Here is a 26,707-nt window from a genome sequence, read left to right as displayed (position 1 = left end):
TTGAATTGTATAAGAGCTTAAATAATTTAAAAAATAAAATCACCCAAGTCTGTGGAATGGAGTGAGAGCTTCTATTAAGCCACGTTGCCTCATATAGAATTGTCTAAACTCAAAAGGGCATGTGCATCAGTAAACGTTCTCCTATTTTCATTTACTCAGCTCTGCTATTTTAGAATGAATGTAGTGAAAACTATTTATAATTGAAAACAAAAGCCTACTTATAGTTGCTTATTTTTTTCTTTTTCAGGTTGCAGACAGTAGGTTGCATGCCTCCCCCTGTGTCTTCTGCAGTGATTTTAACCAAGGCAGTTGGTGGAAACGAGGTAAGTCACAGGGCTAACTTTGTTTAAACATAAGTGGGTGCTATGCTCTTATTTTATATTTTATTTTATTTTATTCTATTCTTTTCTATTCTATTCTATTCTATTTTATGATGGAGTCATGTCACAGAAAACACATAACCAGAGCAGCTTATGAAAGAAGTGGGTGGATTCATGTATTAGGATGATGCTAAAATTGACAATAATGAGTGGAGTTAAGGATTTCAAAGAGAAGAGCAAGGGAGGTGAATGAAATAGAGAAGGTGATTTTTCTACCTTATTGGGAAATGAGGAGACAGAAGACAGTGAATCCAAGGCAAGGGACTTTTACATCCGAGACTCATGAACTGAGGACACCCGCTACGGCCATTCCTTAGTTCTTAAAAAATTTGTAGCAAGGGCTTCCCTGGTGGCGCAGTGGTTGAGAATCTGCCTGCCAATGCAGGGGACACGGGTTTGAGCCCTGGTCTGGAAAGATCCCACATGCCACGGAGCAACTGGGCCCGTGAGCCACAATTACTGAGCCTGCGCGTCTGGAGCCTGTGCTCCACAACAAGAGAGGCCGCGATGGTGAGAGGCCCGCTCACCGTGATGAAGAGTGGCCCCCACTTGCCGCAACTAGAGAAAGCCCTCGCACAGAAACGAAGACTCAACACAGTCATAAATAAAAAAAAAAAAAAAAAAAAAAAATTTGTAGCAAACTAAATTCATGGAAAAAGGGTCAATATAAGTTTAATGGCAAATGAAGATGATATAAAAAAGGAGAAATTAGGCCAGGTTTCTAAGATGAGTTCAAAGAAATTATTCAACTACTAGGAAACTGTGGCCAAAGAAGAGTGCTTATATATTGGGATGGCAGTTGTCCATTTCGGGAGCTACTTATAGGTGGTTTTTCTTGGCTGAAAGACCCTACGACTTTATACTGAGGGACTCTGCTTTGTAGTAGCTTATTCCTCCTTTTCCACTAATATTTTATCATTCAGAAAAGAATACTATTGAATGAAGGAGGATATAAATGTTCCCACTGCAATTTGTTCTTAGGATTTTGCTTTCTTTGCATCTGTTTTCATCTTTAGTCACTTTATTCAGTACCTGCTATATTCCTTTTATAAAACAGTTTATTGAAGTATCATCAACATACAATAAACTGCACCAATTTAAACAATTTAACATTTTGACATATGTATATACTTGGGAAACCATCAACACAATTGAGATAGTGAACGTGTTCATCACCCTCAAAAGTTTCCTTGTACCGCTGTGTAATCCCTCCCTCCTGTCATCTTCCCCAGGCAACCTCTGATCTGTTTTCTGTCACTATAGATGTTTGCATTTTCTAGAGTTTTATATACAGTAAGTCCCCTACATACAAACCTTCAAGTTGCAAACTTTCAAAGATGCGAACGTGCGTTCCATCGATGTCAAGCGTGAGTGAAATTGTACCTTGCCCTCCGTCTCCTATTGCTGACAGCTCTATCCTCTCCCACCTCCTCTCCCTCCTCCAGTCAGTAACTCTTCTTGCCTGTTTACTCAATGCCAGCCCCTGTATGCCAGCTGTTGTACTGTAGTATTGTACTTTTCAAGGTACTGTAGTGTAAGATTAAAAATGTTTTCTTTATTTTTGTGTTTGTTTTTTATGTACTATTTGTGTGAAAAGTATCATAAACCTATTACAGTACAGTACTATATAGCTGATTGTGTTAGTTGGGTACCTAGGCTAACTTTGTTGGACTTACGAACAAATGGACTTATGAATGCGCTCTTGGAATGGAACTTGTTTGTATGTAGGGGACTTACTGTAACGGAATCATACAGTGTGTACTCTTTTTTTTTTCCTTTTCTTCTCTTACTCAGCATAATTATTTTGAGATTCATCTATGTTGTGTGTATTAGTAATTCAGTCCTTTTTATTGCTGAATAGTAGTGTTTTGTATGGATATGCCACAATTTGATTATCCATTCACTTGGTGATGGACATTTGGGCAGTTTCCACTTTTGGGCTATGAACGTTTGTGTACAAATCTTTAAGTGGAAATATACTTTCTTTCTTTTGAGAATACTTAGGAGTGGAATGGCTGGATCATCTAATAGGTGTATGTTTTAGCACCTTTCAGCCAAGGGAAGAATCACCAATAAATATAAGTCATCTATAAACAGCTTCTGGAGTGGACCATATCTGTCAATATATAAACACTCTTCTTTTACCACCAGTGTATGTTTAACTTTTTAGAAATTGCCAAAGTATTTTCTGAAGTGGTTGTATCATTTTACATTTTAAATGGCAATATATGAGAATTGCAGTGTTCTACATCTCATCAATACTTGGTATTGTCATTCTTTTTAATTTTAGCCATTCTAATATGTATGTAGTTGTATCTCATTGTGGTTTTAATTTAATTTGCATTTTCCAGTGACTAATAGTGGTGAGCATTCTTATCTTTCCATGTGTTTATTTGCTATCCATGTCTTTCTTGGGGAAATGTCTATTAAAATTTTGTTTTTTAAAAAATTTTTTAAAAATTTAAAAAATTGGGTGTTTTGTTTTCTTATTGATGAGCTTGGAGAGTTTTATATATTCTGGATACAAGCCCTTCATTTTATCTATATGCTTTTAAAGTGTTTTCTCCCAGTTTGTGTTTGTCTTTTCATTTTCTTATCAGTGTCTTTTGAAGAGCAGAATGGTAGTGGAAAAAGTAAAGGGTGGTTGGATTCTGTATGTATTCTGAAGGCGCAGGATATGCTGATGAATTGGATGTGGGGTATGAGAGAAAGAAAGGGGTCAAGAATGACTTCAAGGTTTTTGACTGAGGAGCTAAAAGGATGGAGTTTGCTGAGATGGAAAAGACTACTATGTGAGAGCCGCTTTTGGGGAGTATTTAGTCTGGGTAGGCAAGGCTATACTGTGATAACTAAGAACTCCAAAATCTCAATGGCTTGTTAAGCATATAAGTTTATTTCTTGCTAATGGTACCTGTTCCATGTTGGTCAGTGGGAAGGTCTTTGCCATCACTAAGGAAGCCTGGTTGGTGGAGGCTCCATGTCTTGAAGTACACCATCTGGATGGCACACAAAACATTTTCAGTTACCACAGCAGGGAAAGAGAGAGATTGGAGAATCACAATGGGCTTTTCATGTCCAGGCTGGAAATGATATATGGCACTTCTGCTCACATTACATTGGCCAGAACAAGTCATGTGGCCTTATCATGGGTTGTCATTCCTGTGCCCTGAAGGGGAGGGGAGCTGGACGTTGGTGAACACTTGTAATGTCAGCCATATGGTAAAGATCAAGAGCTTATTTTTTTGATGTGTCAAGATGCCTATTACATATCCAAACAAAAATGTCAGTGAGCAATTAGAGATACAGGGGTTGAGAGTTGAGAGAGCGGCCTAAACCTGGTGACATAAATTAGGGAGTCATCAGTGAATAAATTGTATTTAAAGCCAAGATTGAAGATGAGATTCCTTAGGGAGAGAGCATGGGTAGAAAAGAGCAGAGGTTCAAGGACTGAGTCCTGGCACCCTCCAACATTAAGAGGTCAGGACAATGAGGAATAACCAGCAAAGGCAACAGAGTATAATTAGTGAGACTGAATCAAAAACAAGAGAGCATGGTATCCTGGAAGCCAGGTGAAGAAGGGGTTTGAAGGAGGAGGGTATGATGAGCGGTATCAAATTCTGCTGATGTGAGTTGTGTAAGATTAATTCCGAGAATTGACCATTGGATTAAGGTATGTGGAGGTTACTGGTAACCTTGACCAGGGTGGTTTTGGTGGAGCATAGGGGCAAAAGCTTGTAGAGTGGGTTCAAGGAAAACAGGAAGAGAAGAATTAGAGACAGGAGGTCTAGACCACTGTTATGAGGTCCTTTGTGATAAAAGGGAATAGAGAAATGGGACTATATTTAGAGACAGATGCAGGGTCAAGATATTTTTTTTTTAATGCAGAAAGGATAGTGTATTTCTATCATGATGAAAATCATACAGCAGAGAGCAAGCTGTGGATTTAAGAGAGAGTGCTGGAGTAGTTTACTTGATCAAGTGGGAGACAATGGTATTGGGTTGTATGAGTTTCAGTAGGAGCTTGGACCATTTATTCATAATAACAGGAGGGAAGGCAGAGTGCTTGGCTATAGATCCACGTAGATGGGTAGAAAGGATACACTTGGGAGTTTTTTCTGATGACTTTCATTTTTTCTCAGCAGCAGAGAGTGATGATGGGGATAAGTGCTATTAATGTTCAAGATGAGAGGAGAAAATGTGGAATTGCCATGTAGATGGGGAGAGTGAGTCAAATGGAGAAGATAGTAGCATTGCCAGGCAGCACCAAGGACCCAGCTGAAATCAAGCCATGCATTTAAAGTGAAGCCAGGCATCATGGATATGTGTTTTCCCTAAGCCACATTTAACTTCTCGGTGTAGGAATGGAATTGGCAGATAGTTGGATTTAACCAGCATTTCAGTATGCCAAGTAATTCTTTCAGTTGCCACATAATTAGTGAGGTAGAGAAGTTATTGGAGTCTTGGATTAGCACCTGCTATGATTATCTTTCTATTGCCTTGAAAGGATTTGAGGAAAGGGTCTCCTGTGGTATATCTGAGACTAATGGTAATTAGTTTAAAGGTGTCATTTATCTCTTTCTTTCTAATGTGATTCCCTTAAAAAACTTTTCTTTCTCAAATGACTTTTGGCAGAAGTTCAAAGTTCACTCATTTTCTTGACATTAACATATAACATTTGAAATTGTATCTATATGTTCATTCCCCAGTAGATATTTAAATTATTTACATTAATGTTGCATGTTAATAATGTTGAATTTATGAACATCTCCTTTGTTTTCTAGCATCATTGGTCTAGTTCTTTAAATGTTTATATTGTGCAGCTTCATGACTGTCATTTTTTAAAAAATTTTATTTATTTATTTTTATTTTTGGCTGCGTTGGGTCTTCGTTGCTGTGCGCGGGCTTTCTTTAGTTGCGGCGAGTGGGGGCTACTCTTTGTTGTGGTGCACAGGCTTCTCATTGCGGTGGCTTCTCTTGCTGCGGAGCACAGGCTCTAGGCATGCGGGCTTCAGTAGTTGTGGCTCGCAGGCTCTAGAGCACAGGCTCAGTAGTTGTGGCACACGGGCTTTGTTGCTCCGCAGCATGTGGGATCTTCCCGCACTAGGGCTCGAACCCGTGTCCCCTGCATTGGCAGGCGGATTCTTAACCACTGTGCCACCAGGGAAGCCCTGTCAAGCATTTCTGAAGTCCTGGGGAATAAGACACAATTTTTCATAAATATTGAACACTGAGCTTCAGAAATGAAGCTTTCAAAGTCCATTTTGGTCATGTCTTCCGATGTGCAGTGAATAGACTATTTTATATTTATGTCAGATTATGGAAGAAAATGATCTGTAGGTAAAAATATTAGATAATTTTAAGTTTCATGGTTTTCTAAAATACTGTTATAAGGTAACCGAATATAGGCTTTTGTTGAAATAAGTGTAAGGGAAGATTAATCTTTTGTATCATATATTGGAAAAATCTAATCTAAGGATAGAAAATGAATTTTTTGGTGCATGTAAATGAAAAGATCCAAAAGCTGAGTGCAGTGTCAGGTGCCATTAGGTGCAGGTTTCGATTCTACTTCACCATGGTTGTCTGCTCTGTCTCACACACAGTGGCTATGTCCCCACATGGATTTTAGCATGGGGGGAAAATTACTGGGGCATATTTCCATGTTACACTGTTCTTTCCAGCTGACCATTCTTTGCAGTGTTTATACATGTAAGAATACTTTTTTCTTTCCAGATTTTGTGTTATTAAACTTATTGACATTGAGTTTATGCTCTCAAATACTTATATATACATCTTTTTTTGTTAATTTTTATTTTATTTATTTATTTTTGGCTGCGTTGGGTCTTCGTTGCTGGACGGGGGCTTTCTTTTAGTTGCGGTGGGCTACTCTTCGTTGCAGTGCGTGGGCTTCTCATTGAGGTGGCTTCTCTTGTTGTGAAGCATGGGCTCTAGGTGTGCGAGCTTCAGTAATTGTGGCTTGCGGGCTCTAGAGCGCAGGCTCAGTAGTTGTGGCGCACAGGCTTAGTTGCTCTGCAGCATGTGGTATCTTCCCGGACCAGGGATCGAACCCATGTCCCCTGCATTGGCAGGTGGATTCTTAACCACTGCGCCACCAGGGAAGCCCCCATATATACATCTTTTAATACCTGTACACATGTTTAGCATATGCTCTCATGTGTTAAAATGTGCGACAGTGTAGCATATTTGTATTTAATGATTTTTGGGGACGTATGCAGATACAATAGTGTCATTTGAAACGATTCTCTTCATTTTATTTTGTAAAGTTGCTGTATAACTTAGAAGGAATTTTTTTTTTTTTTCTGTTACTTATATACCTCTCATTGTAAATGCTTTTTTCCGTAAAACTGTTACTGAAAGGTTTTTGTCATGGATTGAAAGTTATTGCATCCCTTAAACTCACATCTTGTACTTTGGTGAGAATAGCCTTTTTACTTCTTGTTAAAGTTAAAAAACAATTTCTGTTTTTATAACTTAGATTGTTTTTGTTTCAGTGAGCCAATTACAATTTATAATCATTTTTAGCAGCAGAGGGAACTCAAGGTACGTGCATAACAACGCATGTACGCTGGAATGCCAGCTTATCCTTTAGGTATTAAAGTGAGACTGTTTAAGGGTGTAGATGACTGGCAGTCTTATTTCGTGGCTTTTAAATTTTAAACTACTTTCAATTAAGTATTGGAAACTTGGTTAGGTTCCTTTTTGTGATTGTTATTTATTCATTCCAGTGTCTTAAATGCAATTTTTCAAACCTGCAGGATTGTAGTGTGTGATGTTGACATGGTCTGATTGGTGGTGATAGTGGTAGTGTGTGTGTGTGTGTGTGTGTGTGTGTGTGTGTGTGTGTGTCCTAATTACATTGCCAAGTATAAAAAAGAAGATAGGTCAAAATGTTTTTTATTCTAACATGGGAGACATAGTATAAACACATATTTTTTGTTTAAAACTGTATACAGCTCCGTTCCAAATGTAAAGTTAGGTGGTAAAAGACATGATTTTTTTCCCAAAAGCCTTACATAGGTTTTAAACTTTATGGGATTTGCTAAGAAAATCATTGTACTTAAATTCAAGTAACTTCTGCCTTATAGTAACTACCACAGGGATTTCTTTTATAAAAGGCGTTTCTTTAAAAAAAAAAAAAACTGGAAAATTATTTCCCTAAGTTTGGAGAGAAGGTATCATGTGGTTTTTGTGTTGTTGTTATAGAGGTATTTTTATTTCATTTGACACTTATACTGTTGTTTAATGAAAAAGCAAGAGAGGTAGGGTTTGGGAAAAGATGCACTATCTCCTTTTACCTCTGTTTCTTTTTTTGCAAACTGAGATAGGGAAGGATTCAGCTAAAAGCCCTTCCTCAAAATATGAAGTTAATATGAGGTCTTAATTCCCAAGTAAAGTTGCAAAGCTGTATAACTTTGTAAAATTTTGTGAGTCTGGGCAATAAACCAAGTAGGAGAGAAATGTAATTAAGGATTTCTACCTTCAAATATCTGAAGGAAAAAAGAAAAGGAAAACAAAAGCATTAAGAATTATAATAGAGGAAAATCAGAGCAAGTTAGGAAGGAATTTCCAGGCATATCTGAGAGTAATATTTTATGCTAAATACTATATTCTCTGTGTTTAAGTCTGAGCCTGATAATTTGAACCAGGAAAGTAAAACACCTTCACCACTAGTAGCAGTGTACTGATAACAGGCATGTTGTTTATGTTGGTCTGCTTATTTATGTTTTTGTTGTTTTTTTTCTGAAAATGAATTCTATAGATCGCCCACATCTGCGTTACCTGGGGTGATTAGAAAAAAAAAAAATCCCTTATCTCCACTTTAGACCTATTGAATTAGAATGTATAGTGGATGGGCCTCAGGGTTCTCCCTCTTTTTTAAAATTATGAAATATCATATCTACAAAAAACACACATATGTCCAGTTTAAAGCATAATAATAAACACCACTGTGCCCATCATACAGCTTTAGAAATAGAATGTGCTAGTCAACGGTAGTTTAGCACCCACTTTATGTAGACACTGCCTTTTACCATAGGGAATAAAAAAGGAGAGTAAGATCTGGGGCCTGCCTTCAAGGAGCCTACATTCAGTGTCATGTTACACTATTCACAACCTCTATTTCACATTAAAAACCTCACAAAGGTAGGCAAAACAGAGTAGAATGGCTTTACATTGGCCCATATCATTAAAATCATTGTTTTTCTTTCTTAGTGTAGAAAAAAACCAAAATGTACCCCAAGTGAGTTCAGTCTCATTCAGCTGTGTAGGGTAGCCAGAAGTTCCATTTGGGGTTGTGGACTGTGGTTGCTTCCTGTAGGCGTTAAGCTGTCCTCTTGCTTAGTCTAGAGTTAAGATGGTGTGTTGCTTTTAGTGTAAACAGATTTAGCTGACGTATTTATTGTGTTTCAGTTAACAGGCTGAAGGATTTTAGAACCCTTTGGTAGTCATGCAGAATTCCAAGTACATTTTAAGGAAAAGTTTTGATTTCAGGTATGGTAGAAAGGTGACAAGTTGAAAATGTGTGTGTGTGTGTATGTGCGCACGTGCGCTTAATTTCATCGATGGAGTTATTGCCCAAATCTCTTCAAAGAAAACTTAAGAATGTCTCCCGAGCAAAGAAAATTATTACATGTGGTGAACTCTTTAAGTCATTGACGAAGGTCATGGCAGCCTGAGTGTATTTAAAAAAGGTGTTCTGTCTGCTTGGAAAGCAAATGAAGCACTCATTACGAACTTTAAAATTATAGCTATGAGAAGATTTTTGCTAGAGGTGAAAGATCAAGATCATCACAGTCCAAATGGAGACGGAATGTTCAATTTCTGGCTGATGAGCAAGGCATGAAACACTTCAGGGTTATTCTGCATTATCAGTGGGGAGTTGATCTTGCTAATCCAATGCATGAAGATAAGATTCACTGAAACATTTATAAAGGCATTTAGAGTAGATCTGATCAGCAGAGAGAGGACTTGAAGTGAGAAGGAAATCTGATCTGTCAGTCACTGCCTCAGCTTCAGCCATCACTGGGCTTTTGTGTGCCTTGCCTTTCTCTCCTGTTAAATGGGCTTGGTCACTGCTTTTGCTTGCAGTGGGAGTTTACTGGCCTCCTGGAGCAATCTTGTACAGCCTGAAAAAGGCTGTCAGTGTTGAGCCCTCTTGCAAGCTGGCCTGTGTGTACTTTCTACCCTCCAGCCTCCTGTGCTCTCAGAGAAATGGTAACAGTTTTTCCTCATTGACAGATGAAAGAACAGAAGTAATAGCAGCCAGAAATTCCATGTCCCTACTAGTCTTCCATTTCTACCTTTTAACTTTAGTCTCATTGTCTGGATTGGGTTAGCATTCTTAGGAGTCCTCAGAAGAGTGGACTGGGTTTGTTTGAAGCTGCTATAAAACTGGCTTGAAACATACCTAGACTTCCCAAGATTTTTGTGTGTAACTTAGAATTCTCTCATTTAACCCCTTAAAGCCTCTCAAATTGTCTTCCATTTCTACCACTCCAACCAAATGGGTCCTCTCAGTGGTTGGCAGTGATGTCTGTTCACCAAATCCAGTGTCCATTTCTCATCCTTCATGACCTGACTTCAACCTGTGACACCACGCCTATTTGCTTCCAACTTCCTTTTGCTTCTCTGACCCTCTTCTCTCCTAATTCTCTTCCTATGTTTCTCATCACTCCTTTTCTTCTTACCTGGCTCCTTTCCCATCTGAATGGGAGTGTCTTCCAGGGACTTGGTCTTGAAACACCTTGTTCAGCATCGCCAGATTTCTGTTTCCGAGCCCTTCTTTCTATAGCTGAAGTCATTTGACCCCCACCTTTGGGTCCAGCTCTGCCTCAGACATAAGGACCAGTCCTGATCTTGGGTGAGAAGTATTTAAACAACACCAGCCTAACATGCTGGGTGCAGCCTCACACCTGAGCTGCTAGGCCACCTGACCTTTTAGCAAAGGATACACTTGCCGGGAAATCAAAGCGGGTGTTTGATTCCTGCTTTTGCCGTTACTTACCTAGTGGTCTGAGTGGTCACCAGGTAAGCCCTGGACCTCTCTGAGCCTTGGTTTTCTCATCTGAGGATGAATCGTGTTTGCATCCTTATTTCGTAGAATTGCTTACAAGGATCTCATGAAATCATATGCAGAAGTACTTATAAATTGTGAGGGAACATATCAAGCAAGAATCAACGTTATCCTCATTGTAGAGGTTTGTCACTGATGAAATCACCTAGTTTTCTGAGTCATTATCATTACTTCCTCAAAGTTTGATCTAAGTCTAATCATTTACTCTATTCATTCATTCATTCAAAAATATATGTTGAGTACTTACTATAGCTTCCTGTATATCGTACCTTCATAGAATTTTCAGTTGCGTAAGTGATCTAAAACATAAACAGTAAATTGCAATATAAGAGGGTTGGGGTTTAAATAAATTTACAAGATGGCAGGTGTCTAAATAAATTTAACAAACTGGGTAATCCCAGTTTATTAGTTTGTATTATAGATCCTCAACATTTTTGTATAAATATTTCTTACCATGACATGGAATATTCATGTCAGATATCCGAGATTGTCCCCTCTGGGAACTAAAGGGCACGGGAAGTCAAGTTACTTACGGAAAGATTGCTTTGGGAATTTAGAACCAGATAAAGAGGACTGAACAGACCTGCAGGATGTTTCCTCTACACTGTAATGCCTGGAAAACCACCCCGGGTTCCATTGTAACTAACAAACAAACAGACCACAGAAACAATCAGGTACCATGTGTCCTTTGAACAGTTCTTCATAAACATTGGACATTTGTTATCTAATTCTTTTTCAATGTCAGATTGTCTGCATATATTATGACTAACATAAAACATTTTTCAATAATTTGGTTTATTTCTATTAGTTACATTTTAATAATCAAACTTCCTTTTTTAGGGAGGTACCCTGGGTCCATTAGTGATTTTGAGGAAACACTAGTCTAAACAACAACGCACTCATAACTTTTTTCTTAGTTAATCTTATTTGATTAATGTTCACATTTGTTGTATCTCATTATAGAGAATTTGATTATTTATACCTTCATTTCCAAATTCTGGGCAAGTACCTTTTTTAGGTTCTTTGGCTTATCTGTGCATTGACTACATGCCAGTTACATATATATTTGTATGTGTTTATAAAGTTGTTACTATTGAAAAAGGAGACTTATTCTCAATAATTTGTTAAACCATGGACTTATGGTAATATTAATAAATTAAATCTGAGAAGACTTAGTTTCTTCTCTTGGCCCCATCGCTAACTAGCTCTGTGATCTTGGGTATTCTCTTTTTCAGCTTTTTAACCAGTTGTATGTAGGCAGGGTTGTTTTAGATGAATATACTTTGGGAAAAAATATATAAGGACTTATATAAATGAGAGGAGGTAATCTGTCATTTTAAGCTGTTTACTTCTTGGTGAAATATGATCTACTTTATTGTGTTAATTGTAGATCTTTATGCTTTCTCAATTTATTCTCCCTATGAGATTATCTGCTTCATAACAGAGAATTACGTTATCCATGTATCTTTCATATGAAAATGCTTAGCATCTGTCAGTCTAAAGGAAACAAGCATAATCTTTACTGCATTGCTATGAACTTTGGAAATGACTCTTTTAAACTTTACTTGCTTTATGAAGACATCAGACTGTGTCTTCTAAGTATCTAATGAGAACATCTTGCTTAGTGCAGTAAGATTTTTTAAGTCAATTATTCATGACCAAGAACACTTAGACCCAAACTAATGGTCTGAATATATTGAGTGAGACTGAGCTGCATTCTAATCAAGTGCCAAGATATTAGACCTGAAGCGCCCTTTAAATGAGTGAGTTTCATTTTTTTAAAAAAAACACAATCCACAGCTAGAAACTGAAAAGTTACTCTATGTGTCATTCACTCTCTCCTCTCCTCTCTTGTCTTCTTCCCTTCCCCCTCCTCCTCCACCTTTCTCCTTTCCTTCCCTTCCTTTTACTTCACTTTCTTTCATTTTGTAAAATAAATGCCAATTTACTAATTGGTTTTGGGAACTACAGTGTGAGAAACACAACCCTAAACTGTAGTGGAAACGTGCCACCTGTATTTCCTCCTGAGTCAGCTCCTCTGATCCTCTGGACAGATTTTCTAGCCTTTGGTCTATTCTCAAGGAGATTCCTGGCCTCCTATTACTTGCAGACAGTTCCTTTGGTGTTGGCCCTCAGACCAGTGTGAGAACTTTGTGTTTCTGAGAAGGTCTTCTGCCGCTTGTGATCAGTTCACTTGACCAGTCTGCTCCTATAACAGAGACCTCCTCATCTTCCAGTACCTGCTGGTGGAAGTCCTGCCCATCAGTCAAAGGCCCAGCTCAAATAATCATTTCCCTCTTAAGAAGCCTTGCAGATGCCCAGGCAGAAATATTAATCTTTCTTTTCCTTCCACAGGAGAGACTGTTTTTGTACCCTTAATCAGATACTTTTGCATGTATTTGGCTCTTTAATCAATTTTTGACTTTTCTTGGCAGGAACTGCTTTTCTTTGTATCCCTTTAATGCAGTACAAGAGTATCCATAATAAAAATGGCAAAGGATTGGGGAAGCTAGAGAATGACTCTAGCTTTGTACGACTCTTAGTCATGCAATGGTCCCAGCAGAGTTGTTCAGAACAATGTGAGGTCACTTACATTGCAGTAATTTTCATAAGCATATGTTCTCAATCTCTCTTTCAAGTATCTTTTTGTATTTACTGTGCCAGATTAAAGGGGGATAGAATTGAACAATGTTCTGTCTAGATTAGACATATTTTCTCATTGATGCACGTACATTTTAGATCCCATTAAGAGCGCTTATTTATGGGAAGTTTTCAGAGTTTATGCTCCATAGTGTTTCTCATTAAACAGTCCTTTAGATCTGGACTCAGAGACAGTGTTATTACAAACTTCCAGTCTTATTACAATTACATTAAGTTCATGTTTGAGAACGGTATAGTTTTTCAAATAGGGAGATCATGGTACTTTAATTCTGAAAACCAGTCTGAGAAACTAACTATATGAGGTAAAGTGTATTTATATATTTATACATACTAATCTTTTTTTAAAGTGCATAATGAGTTAGCCTATGAAAAATGCTTTTCAACTTTTGTGGCCCTCCTTATCAAGGATAGCGGGGACTGATATGCCTTAATTCTTGTTTGAGTTTAAGTCCTTGTCAAAATAAGCCATCGTAGACACTCATTGCATTTATGCAATGGAGTTGCTGACATGCGTTATTCTTTTAGTTCCTCCAGCGTTTGATGTTTCCAGTTCCCAGATAGTTTTAATTACCAATTATTCTGCTGTGTGCTTGCACACTTGCTGTTAAACGTGAGATACATAGTCACATTTTCATATGAAAAATGGAAGCTGGCATTAAAATTAAAACAGGATCTACCATGCTCAAGTAGTTTATAAAGAGAGACATGAATTCTGTTGGTTTGATATCGTTATCTTTTTATGGATAACCAAAAATGAAATTTTTTTTGGAGGATTATGTAGCTCTCTTGAAAAAATTTTTATTTTCAAGTTGTGTTTGAAATACTTCTGAGGGTAAAAAAAAGAACCTACTTCAAGAAACAATTTGCCTGTGGTTGATGAAGTTTTACAACTTCAGGCCCAATTCATTATAAATTGATTGTCAATATAGAAAGAGGAAAGAAGTTAATTGAGTTAGAAGCTTGTTTGTTTAATTAAAGGAGCCTTTTACTGGTTGGAAGAAGCTTGACCTCAGGTTTTACAAAGCCTCTTAGACATGTGAAGAACTGCTAACGTTTTTCTACGCTTCCCCAATTTCTGACCTGGAAAAGAAAATAAGGGCACAGCAGGACAATGGAATGACACAGGACGGCAACAACGCACAATTCCGGGAAGCATTCTTAACTTTTGTGGGCAATTCCTCTGCCCTAAGTGGATTTATTTAGCTGCTGACCCACACAGCAAGAGATAACTGCAATCACAGTAAAGTCTTGCCATCAAAATAATAACATCCCAGTGCGTTTATAGCTCACGATATGTGTCAATCCTTGTTCTCAGTGCTTTATATTATATATTAACTCCTTTAAGCCTTTTAACAACCTTTTGAGCTAGGTACTATTATTATTATTATCTCCATTTTATAGATGAGAACACTGACGCAAAAAGAGATTAAGAAACTTGCCCAGGGTTATGTAGCGCAAAAGAGGAAGAGCAAGGATGTAAGCCCAGGAGCTCCTCTTCCAATGCCTGCGCTCCTAGTCTTCCCTTCAATACTAGACTCTCAGTTAACACTGGAGGTAGGACCCATGGTACTAAAAGCTCTCCATCTACACATGGCTTAGTGCCTGAACTACTTAGGTAAGAAAAATAAGGGTTGATCCACGAGTAGACCAAAAAACCAGTAGTTAGCAAAAAAAAAAAATGGAGTTAGGTAAAAAACTAAGAAGTTGTATAGGTATTGACTTTCTCACTTGACTGCAAGCCTCCCTTGAGGAAGCTTTCCCATCTCTCTACCAGGGCTCTGTGGTACTTACCCCATCAAGGCACGTATAGCACAGAGTATTGTAAATGCCTATGTATCTCACTGTCGTCATGAGATGACAGGAAATGTGTATTTCTTATTCACAGTTGTGTCCTCTGTGTCTGGTGCAGCATTTGGCATGTATTGGGGCCACAGTAAATATATTTGAATAGATTAATATTCTTGAAGGACTTTAAATCTGGCCCTTTCAGTGTCTTTATTTAAATGTCTTATTAAAGTAATATCTGATATCTAGTTTTACTTTGTTGTATGTTAAATAAACTTTTATAGAAAAATCATAAATTTTTGTAAAAAATCAGGATACGTAATTGGCTGTCTCTTGTAATATTTCTGCTTTTCTCCGTTATTCACACCTGTTCTGCTTTGTCTAAGCATCAGCAGTCATAGCCACTTACATGGTGGCAGCCTCCAAAATGGCTGGCATAATGCCCAGAAGGAAATACAAGATTTCTAGTGCTTGGAAGGGAATGAAAGACTTTTATATGGTTGATCTGGCCTGGAAGGGAATAAAAGACTTCTATAGGGTTGATCTTGCATTTTCAAATCTTTTTTTTTTTTTTTTTTTCCCTTTTTTTTTTTTTTTTTTTTTAATAGGGAGCATTTTCTTTTTTCAAATTTTATTTATTTATTTTATTTATGGCTGTGTTGGGTCTTCGTTTCTGTGCGAGGGCTTTCTCTAGTTGTGGCAAGTGGGGGCCACTCTTCATCGTGATGCGCGGGCCTCTCACTATCGCGGCCTCTCTTGTTGCGGAGCACAGGCTCCAGACGTGCAGGCTCAGTAATTGTGGCTCACGGGCCCAGTTGCTCCGTGGCATGTGGGATCTTCCCAGACCAGGACTCGAACCCGTGTGCCCTGCATTGGCAGGCAGATTCTCAACCACTGCGCCACCAGGGAAGCCCTTCAAACCTATTAAGTGATGAAAAAGATACACAGACATTTTAGTAGCTGAATGGGACCTTTTAGTCTATTTTCTTCCCTTTTAAATTTTGGATGCTCTTAAATTAACTAGTCTAGTAAATATCTCATGTGGGAAAAATGATTTTGACATTAAAGACATTAGTAGATACTTAAAATATATTTTTTTGCATGAATGATAAGGTAAAATTTCTTTCCCTTATTTAAAATAAATAGTGATTTCTGTATGGAAGTTTTAGTATACAGTTGACCCTTGAACAGCAGTTGACCCTCCTCAACATACAGTTGACCCTCCTCACAGTTGAAATCCATGTGTAATTTATAGTCAGACCCCATACCCTTGGTTCCTCCATATCCATGGATTCAACACCATATACACATCCACGGATTCAACCAACCAATGACTGTCTAGTACTGTAGTACAGTAAATACTGTAGTATTTACTACTGAAAAAAAAATCTGCATATACGTGGACATGGGCAGTTCAAACCCTTGCTGTTCAAGGGTCAACTGTATATAGAATTAAAACATATGACAGTACTTCTTTAGATCATATCCTATTGTGATAAATACATTTATTTTGCATATCTTATGAAATGCTTTTACCTGTATTTTCTTTTTCTAACCTCCCAACAGTTATATGAAGTAGATAGGACTGGTATTATGTTATCCTGATTTTCATAGTTGGTCAAATTAGGATTTAGAGGTGAGTTGACTAAAGTCACACAGCTGGGAAGTATAGACTCCTTCTCCAGGACCCTTTCATCCAATTACGCAATATCTTCAGCAAAACCAACAAAACTAGAAATCAGTCACATAAGAAGGAACACCTAGATCTTGTGTTGGCTCCTCATTAAAGGTGGATGGCTTGAAATTTTTCCGAGAGATGAATGTCAGTGTACAATTAAATTAAAACAAATTAGTGAGCATTTGCAATTTATAGAGCACCGAGCTAGTATTTTGAGGCATGGGGAGGTGGAGTACAAAGAGAATGCAATGTCGTGTGCTTTCACAGAGTTCGGTAATGAAATGGGGAAAACCGGGAGCGTTAACAACAGGTGCGTGTGAGTGAGCTAGTGGGGTAAGTCAGGAGGGGGCAGGGGAGGTCCCTAGAGCTTGCGCTGGGCCCACAGGTCCTGGTTGGCAAGTTGGTTCTTGGAAGTGATAGGCTTTCAAATTCTCTCCTAGTGCTTAGGGTATCTTTTTGAAAGGCCTCCCCCTTAGGGTTAAGATAATACACTGGTTGGAAGATCCAAGAGAATGGATGGGTCTGATGGAAGGGGTGCCGCTCACAAATCCTGTCCCAGTGGCCTGATCAATGCGAAATACCTGACCTGCATGTGAGAGCTGGAGTGCAGACTGACCAAGGAAGCAATTGCATTGTGGCTGACAATTTGACTGCAAATGTTGCTTCCTTTATACTTAGTGAGTTAGTGGCAGAATTACTGCTTTGCTGTGCCACATAGGTACCAAATCTGAATGGAATAACCAAACGCTTGGGTGGTGTGGGTAGGTCAGTGGCACAGGGAGGCCAAGCCTGTGTGCCCTGCTTCATGGCAGTTGCAGAGTTAAAAGAAAAACTCACCACTGCCCTAATCACAGGGAGATTCTTCACGTATATCTCAGCAACTTCCATTCCCTGCAGGATGAAAAGGTGAAAAGCAAAGTTGAGGTTTCCTTCTACGCCTCAAACATGAGAGGCCTTTTGTCTTGAATTTGTTTTGGTACCACAGACCCAAACTCTACCACCAGGAAGCCAGTTCCACCCAGAAACACAGCAGCAAATATATCCCTTTCTAGCAAATGTTATTCCAGTATCTGAAACTGTAAGATACCATGTACATGCTTTTCCTTTAAAGGCTATTTAAATAGAAAAAATTAATTTCAGTGTTAGAAACCCTATAAGTACATACCCACTTTCCCCCCTAAATCCACACCATAGATTAAGTTATATAAAATATCTCCCAGCAATAGATACACAGTGTTAGCTTGTTAAATGATTAAATTAGCATAATGTGTACATGCTTTGCAAATTACAAAACATTATATAATTACGTTATTGCTATAGATGACTGGCTTTTAAAAATTTTGTTGATTGGAAAGTCTATTGGATATAGCTAATTGTTCATAAATTAATCATTGCTCTCTTGACAGCTTATTTGAATGGCCTATAGTTTCTAGTTGAGTATTGAATGTCTTATTGAATGTTGTGTTATTACTTTGGGGGTTAGAAGTTAAATGTGGCATTTTTCACCTTGGTTGATAAAACTAGTTTTATCATGATACCTGAAAAAACATTTAGTATTTATTATCTCTCTTACTTGCCTAAGTTGCTTCACATATTTCTTTTTGCCTCAAAAGCCTGGGAAGAGAGGATGCCATGACAGTCTACTTGATTTTTTAAAGCTTATTCATTTTTTATATTTATATTTAAAAAATCTATGCATCTATCATCTGAGCTTCTCCCTTTCTCTTTCCTGTCCTTCTCTTTTTCTTTCATCACTGTTTCTCTCTCTCTCTTTGCTGGTGAATTTTAGTTCCTCCACTAACTAGGTCTTAACCTAGCTAGACTGTTCAATAGGTTCCTGCATGGTCCTCTGGCGCCTTTGTTGTTGTCACTGCCCTCATGGTCATCTCGCCATTCTGTGGCCTCTTGGAAGCTCTGGGCGTAACTGTTTTTCAGCCCAGAGTGGGACATCCACTCAGGTTTCCAAATCCTGAACTGGGCCTTATAGTGAGGAAAGTATCTACTTTCCTGGCCCTACGTATTCTTCCAAAAGCTGTTAGGGTCTGTCAGTCTGCTCCGGCAGTGATAGTCTTTGAAGGTCTCCTGGGACAGGGGATTGCCCTCCACACCAGCTCTGTGTGTAGCAGGTGTTTTCAGGGTCCGTGGGACTCTCAATCATTCTGCCCTCAGCACCAAGATATTAGGAAGCTTCCTTTAGAATGTGTGACCCTGTTGTGCTTGCTGCTACTGTCATGCACCTTTGGGCCTTTCTCCTTGGCAGCCACTTACTCTTTAAAGTGCTGCTTCCAAAGGCTTCTCAGAATGAATCATTGCAGCTTTATATGGATGTTGCAGAAGTCACGGAGATCAATAGCCAAATGAGAGGAATTTGGGCTATAACTGGAACTCTCTAAAATCTCCAGTCAGAGTCAAATCATATAATCTTCTTAAACTCCCTCCTCCATGATTCTATACAAATAATTCTCCATTTGATCTGGAAGATATGCCTTAAAGGGAATTGGTTTGGTTATTCAGATTTTCACTCTTTTGCTTCTTTTCCAACATTTTTTTCCTCAGTAGTGGCAAGGGATGGGGGTGGGGTGATGGAAAAACACTGTCTTCAATCCAGACCTAAAGTTATGTTTTCATCTCTACATTGACTCAGTCTAAGCCAACACACAATATTAACTCATTGGGAGAATCTGCCTGATTCATTTATTTAGTTAGTACTCTATTCATATTTAAGGAAATAAATGAAATTCACTTTGTTGCAAGGAAATGAATTGATTCCCTGTCTCTTTAATTGGATATTATTGATATTTTCTCAAACTGAAAACTAATTTCAAATTTCTTTTTTTCATCATGGTGATTTGTTGATAATTCTCATTCTTTTATATGAATTATACTAGTCAGATACCAGTAATAGTTAATGAATTTGTTTTCCCTTTGTTTCGACTTGTTTATTTACCTACAATAGTAGTTGTATTTAAGTGAATATTCTGGTTAATATATGTGTCAGACACCTCTGGTTGCTTTCTAATTTCCTTTTCCCTTCATCTTTAGAGCAGAACCCAAACTTTCAGGTGGGCACACTGCCACCTAAATACTGTGTTTACTAGACTTCCTGGTGTTCTAGTGGCCACGTAACTAAATTCTGGCCAGTGAAATGTAAGTGAAAATATTGTATATCAACATCCAAGACACCTCTTTAAAAGTAGGTGGTACAGCCTTCATTTTTCCTTCCTCTCTGCTTACTGGAATGTTGACTTGATGACTAGAGCTTGAGGAGAAATCTTCGGCCATGCTAATGATTTGACCTGCTAATGATAGCAGAGCAGCAAGAATAGGATTCTGGGTCCTTTTGTCTGTGGAGCTGCCATTCCAGCCCTGGATTACCTACCTCTGGACTTCCTTCACGTGAAAGAGAAGTGAATTTCTCTCTTGTATAAGCTACTATTATTTGGAGTTTCTTTTTTAGTGTGTGTATGTAGTTAAACTTAATCACAATTAATATAAAATATATTTGTATAATTTTCAAATGATAGAATAGAATAAAGTAAGCTTAGCACTGGAACTACACTGAATATAATTTAAAATAATATGATATTTGGAAGGCACTTGGAGAGCCGGATTAATTCCTGGGTCCATTATATCTTAATAGTTAGCAGTATTGTAAAAAAATCTCATTGGTTGTCTTGAATTTTCTACCTCTTTTGATTCTGGAAATGCAGATTAATATTGAGAAATAGTTTTGTTACTTAGCAGCAGTATTCCTAACGTGAGGTCCCAAACTCTAGACGTCTAGGGGAAATTTTGGAAATACGTTTTTTGGAATCCATTCTGCTAATGTGCTCTGGAACTGATTTGAGGCTTTTGTTTTGTGTTTTCATTTCTTGAGTGATGCTGATAAGAGTATATAAATTAAAACGTGATTGCAGATGCTTCTCATTTATGTATCTTTGGTCAAGGAAAGACATTCAAAATAAAAGACCTCCAAATTTTCATTATCTTGGAGTTTTCATATTATTATATATCTAAAATAAATCTTTTAAAAATTGTTGTAAAATATACATACATAACATAAAATTTACCTTTTTAATTATTTTTAAGTATACAGTTCATTGACATTAATTACATTGCTATGTAATCATTACCACCCAGAACTTTTTCATCGTCCCGAAATAAAACTCCATCCCCATTAAACAATAGCTCCCCATTTCTCCCTCCCCCCAGCCCTCAGCAACCAACTTTCTTATTTTGTCTCTATACATTAGACTGCTCTAGAAACCTCATGTAAGTGGAATCAGACAATATTTGTCTTTTTGTGAGGGGCTTATTCCACACTAACATAATTCTTTTGCTTTACTTGATAATAAATGAATCGTTATTGCTTAAATTGTATTTCTTACATTCATCCTCTGAAAATTTTTGTCTCTAGTGGTAATTATAATGGATGTTAACAGAGTAGATAGTGTTAGGATAAAATAGGATATTAGAATCGTTAACTTATGAAGTATAGTACAAGGTAGAAGTCTTTATATAGTTATGTGTTTTGAATATTATAAAAAAATTGAAACATAAAACAAGGACTTCTTTTGACAGGTATGAGATGAATGCATCAGGTATTTTAGCCAGTCTCATGAGTTTTCTGTCACCCTGTATAAGAACATAAATGTCATATGTAGTATAACACTTGATCTCATATATTATCTGAATGTATTGCAAATAGGTAAAATGTGATTTTAGGATAAAATATTGAAGTTCACAGATTAAGCCGTTATCCCACTTGGCTTATATTCTATTTGTGTAATAAATGGTAAATTATTTTTTTTTCTCAGAATGTATAGACTTGGGGGATTAAACAATAATCCTTAAAAAGGAATTAAGATGATTATTTGTTGCCTTGGGGGGAAAATATTGATAATCTTTGTCATTTCAAAAATAACATTTTGTCCTTGACTGAATTGTTTGGCTTTTTGTTTTTGTTTTTTTTTTTTTGCTTACATCACTTCTTGCACCCTCTTGCTTTCCTCAGAGGCACATTACAGAAGTATACTTTAATCAGACCTTTCTGGTAGATTGGCAGCTAAGATTCTTTCAAAAAAAGTCCCAGTTAAAAGAAGAAACATGATAGGAAGTTGGCGTAATGAGAGGCATGCAACTGTATTTGCAAATCTTAGACATTATCCCACAGTTTTGGTGTAACCCTTCAGCTGACAGTTAAAATCTTTGTTTTATCAGTCATCACCCAACCCTAACAGATGGGTGAAGAATTAATCTGATTTGTATTTTTCCTCACAACTTTCTCCTACACATTGTAATATTCTACGATTAACATTCGGTGAGTTCTTAAAGATGATTGATGGGCCTTAAGGATATAATATATACATCCTATTTAAATTATGCTGGAGTAAAACCACAGAACAGAAGCACTCCTAAGACCACTGTAGAAATTTGAAGACAATTTTGATACTCTCGTCCACTCAAAAAGAAATCTGCTAATACTGTAATGTTTTTTCCCTTGCCAGGACCCTCCTTGCCTGGTGTCATTTCTTGAGCTCTCCTGGGAGGAGATTAGTCTAAAACAACAAAGTAGCCAGATGTCTGGTTCTGAGAGAGTCCCAGAGGCCAGGCTACGGTAGGCAACAGAAACCGCATGGGGCTGAAGATCAAAGATACCTGAGAATTACTTATGGGCACATAGTATGTGTCATTCCCATTATTAACAGTCTGAGAAAATTTGTTTCTCTAATTAACCCTTTTGTTGGAGTAACCTTAAATTTTAGTGAGTATATTTCTTTTTTGATATGTATTCTTTTGTGGAATTTTGAGAAGTGCACGTATCAAAAAAGAGAAATGAAAAGGAAGTCACATGCTTGATTGAAATCTCTAAGCCTTTATCCGTATCCAAAATAGATACGCTATCCAGTGTGTAATCATTTATTCATGAAATAAGTGGGCATTATGGTTCTAAGTTAAAATTACAAATTAAGAGTCTGGAACTACATGGTTTTTACCTACAAATAGCTGTTCTTAAAGCCCCAATCCTTAAAGTACCGTTATTTCAACTTTTAACCCTTTCAGAGTGGAGATTTTTAAGATCACAGCTTTCTGGTCTTAAAATGAATTCAGAATAAATCCCAGTGGTGGGAAATCTGTCCCTTATTAATAGTTGACCTCTTTCTTTTCACATTGGTATTATAATGAAATGCTAATTAAAAATTCTTGCCATCCTTTACCTGTTTGCTTTATAGGTATAATTTTATATTGTTTAGACATATACAGATTTGGACAATATGAATACATTTGCTTTTTAGAGTTAGTCTTAATCCTAAAGCCTCTAAAGCCTTTTAGCTGAATTTATTCTAAGGCACGAGGAAAAATGTAATGATAACTTCCCATGTCTTAGCCCCTAGATGAGAGTATCAAAAGAGAGAACAAAAGATTTGGGTTGACCTTGCCCCTTGTTTTGCTTCTGTTCAATATCATCATGTAACAACAAAATCGTGTAAATGCCTTCTTCCTGCTTTCCTTGAGATATAATCATAAACCATTGTTATCAAGAGCGTGATTAGCCAGCTTTAGCGCTTTTAAGTGCTACCACACATTCTTTAACATCTGGTAGTATAAACTTGGCATAAAAGCTGTAAAAATGTCCTTAAACCTAATTGGAGCTATGTGTTTGCTATGTAGTGCAGAGATTTCATCTCCTTTGTGTGATGGTCAAGGCTTCTGTTAACTCCTTGAGGAAAAGGAAGCTCCTAGGAGCAGTTTATAAGGATTAATAGATCTCTTTGTCTCTAGATTTAAGTATGGAAGCAAGAATAAAATTGGCTTCTTGCACAAAGAACTGGAGAGGAAACTATTTTTTTTCAGAGCAGAATTTGTTGTTACTTCCGTGACAAAGGGCAATCTGCGTTTTCACTCTTTCCACCTGTGTTTCTCTTACTGGCTACCATTGTGAACACCATTTGCTATCACCAGAGGCTGCTTATTTGTCTTTCTTTTTTTTTTTTCTCTTTTATTTATTTGCGTTTATTTTATGCTGAATTTATTCCCAGGCCATACGTTTTTGTTTCTTCAGTGTCTTCTGGGATATCTTTTTCTTCTGTGCAACCTCTTCTTCTGCTTTAGGAACAACCTGCTGTGTTTCAGTGAGGGTCAGCTCAGCGTGGCAGGGAAAGCTCACGCGCGGGTTGTCTGTAGGTTCTGTGCCGAGGCTGTGTTCACCTGGATGTGCTCAGTGATCAGATAATCTGCTTCTAGGCCCTGTAGTTCAGCATTCCTCTCTGCTTTTTTAAGCACGTGCAGTAAAAATTCAGCACTCTTTGTGGGCCATTGACCCTGCGTCCAGCCCCTCTGTCTGGCCTGGGCACACCTATCAACTCCACCATTGTGACCACAGCGTGGCACACATTGCTTCTGTAAAGTGACGTCCTTCACATACGTGGTGGCTTTTCGGATATGCATACCCTTCATGGCCTGGGTGGTTTCACGAGTGTTCTTAGAGTGAACACAAAGATTTGAACCTCTTGACTTGTATGACTCTGTGGGGTTTTCTGGATTAAATGAATAGTGAACCGTTTTCAGAGGTCACCTCGCCGCTTATGGGAAGAGGAAGCTCGGTTTTCCTATTTTGAATGCAAGTTGTCAGCTATGACCGCTATATCGTAAATATTTCTCAGCCCCAATTAATGGCTTACCTTAAGCAAGTAGTATTCAGAGTAACAAAACACCTCCTAGTACCATAATATTAGTCAGTTCCTTGGAGTTGGTTATATGGCAAGATTTGATCTGAGGGAATGAGAGTCATAGTTCCAGGACTGAGGTCCAGTGGTAGAAGTAGCACTCCACCCTTTGTAGCCCAGGGGGCTGTTCTTTTTTTTTTTTTTTTAAATTTTGTTTTTATTTATTTATTATTTTTGGCTGCTTTGGGTCTTCGTTGCTGTGCGCAGGATTTCTCTAGTTGCGGCGAGCGGGGGCTACTCTTCGTTGCAGTGCACGGGCTTCTCATTGCGGTGGCTTCCCTTGTTGTGGAGCACAGGCTCTAGACGCACGGGCTTCAGTAGTTGTAGCACACGGGCTCTGTAGTTGTGGCTTGAGGGCTCTAGAGCACAGGCTCAATAGTTGTGGCGCATGGGCTTAGTTGCTCTGCGGCACGTGGGATCTTCCCGGACCATGGCTTGAATCCATGTGCCCTGCATTGGCAGGCAGATTCTTAACCACTGCGCCACCAGGGAAGCCCCCAGGGGGGCTGTTCTTGTTTCCCTCTTTCCCCTCATCCACAAGACACACAGACTCATGTACACGCACACACACACACGTAAAATAAGGATTTGCTAAGGAGAAGACAAAAAGGTAACTCCTCTTTTTATCTTTCAGAAGTTACCAACGTTGCTGACCATGAACCTGTGAATGCCTTCACCTTGGGTTGCTCCACTGACATTTGGGGCACTCATCTCACTCCCTGCCCACCTTCTTTGCCTCCTCTCCCCCTCCCATAACTTATGAACCATTGCTGTGTGTATCAGCTCTTCGTGGGTCATTTCTCCCACAACACTGTGTACAGAGATGTGTTTAATTATGTTTTTTAAAAATTAGATATTATCACATTTGAGGAGGTGAAGAGTGTGGGTTTTCTAGTTCCTGCTTTTTATCTATCCACTTGATCTTCTCATTCATAGATTTCTTTTTTTATGACCTCCTCCTCTACCCTGTCATATTTTCTCTCTTTCTTCATCTTTTACTTTTCTTAACTCTGTTTCAGCATTCTGCCTACAGCTTTCTAGGATGGGTTCTGATTTGAAATAAGAACTAAGTTGTTAAGAGCAGGCAATTAAGACCTATATTAAAAAATTCTTTTAATAACTTAATGCATAATGATTCAGTACTTGAGTGGGCATGGAGGGAGTAATCTATAAACTTCTTGTGATGGGATTATGTGCTAAATAAAAATGCTTGCAATATAACTCAAGTTGGCTTTGTTAGAATGTGATGATAATATGCATTTTAATTCATCTTAATTTTAAAAGCTTTGAGGTTAAAGGTAGAATCTTAAACTTTTCTTTTTAATTTATGATGGTCTGAAAGATCTTAAGAGCTCCTGACTTACTTACCTTTTTACTTGCTTGCTAAATTTCTTTAGTTTTAATTTAAAGTTGTATTTATCCTCACCTGAGGTTTGGAGTAATAGCCTTGGAACATCTGTTTACTGTTTAAAGCGGTGGTCTTTGACTTTAAGTTGCCTGAGAGTCTGAGGTTGCAAAGTGATAGGATTAGATCTTAGCAGATGGGAAGGTCCTTTCCCCAGTGGTAAGTGTAGGGTAGCACACTGCTAGAGAGGGCAGTCCTGGAAGGAAAGTTATGGGTTTGTTTTTTTTTTTTTAATTAAAAAAAATTTATTTATTTTTGGCTGTGTTGGGTCTTCGTTGCTGCACATGGGCTTTCTCTAGTTGTGCGGAGCAGGGGCTACTCTTCCTTGAGGTGCGCAGGCTTCTCATTGTGGTGGCTCCTCTTGTTGTGGATCACGGGCTCTAGGCGCGCGGGCTTCAGTAGTTGTGGCTCACGGGCTCTAGGGTGCAGGCTCAATAGTTGTGGCACATGGGCTTAGTTGCTCCGCGGCATGTGGGATCTTCCCGGACCAGGGCTCGAACCCGTGTCTCCTGCATTGGCAGGCGGATTCTTAACCACTGCGCCACCAGGGAAGCCCCAGGAAAGTTATGTTTTGAATACAAATGATCAGTTCTTGAATCCTTGTGACTTCTAACTCTATTACTAAAATAAAAAAAAATTTTTTTAAGAAGTTGTAGAAAACTATGTATCGTCATTGAGGGTATCCAGTATGAGCAGTTGACTGAAGAGAAATGTTTCCAGTGGAGTAGTTTTCCTTTTTCAAGTAAGATTTACATGATTCACTATGAAATGAAACTACAGCCCATAGATAATCAGATACCTAAGAATAATGTTTGGGAACCTGGGTTTCCTGAAGATATGAGACTTAGTTATTTTAGCCTGGGGATTTTGCCTGGGGAAAAATGTATGTGCCTCAACAGCTGAAGGGGTATTCAGGAAGAAACAAAGTAAAATGGCATCTATTTTAACGTGTAATTTCGATATTTCATACTTAATCTTATC

General features: G+C 38.1%; 1 protein-coding gene across 5 annotated transcripts in view; it reads left to right on the top strand.

Moving 5' to 3' along the window:
* Window positions 1–26,707, top strand: part of SLC10A7 (solute carrier family 10 member 7) — a 253,249-nt gene that overhangs the window by 17,713 nt on the left and 208,829 nt on the right. For 4 of the 5 annotated variants that reach the window (XR_005020096.1, XM_036853914.1, XM_036853915.1 and 1 more), the window contains exon 4: window positions 248–323. Coding sequence is in view for 4 of the 5 variants with exons in the window: in XM_036853914.1 (XP_036709809.1) it covers window positions 248–323 (76 nt within the window). In the remaining variant the exon portion in view is untranslated. Of the gene's footprint in view, window positions 1–247; window positions 324–24,955; window positions 25,461–26,707 lie in introns of those variants that run through there. The other variant, XM_036853917.1, reaches the window with a different exon arrangement.

This window comes from Balaenoptera musculus, chromosome 5 (assembly GCF_009873245.2).
Source record: "Balaenoptera musculus isolate JJ_BM4_2016_0621 chromosome 5, mBalMus1.pri.v3, whole genome shotgun sequence".
Taxonomy (NCBI): Eukaryota; Metazoa; Chordata; class Mammalia; order Artiodactyla; family Balaenopteridae; genus Balaenoptera; species Balaenoptera musculus.
This window is presented reverse-complemented; position numbering and strand designations above follow the sequence as displayed.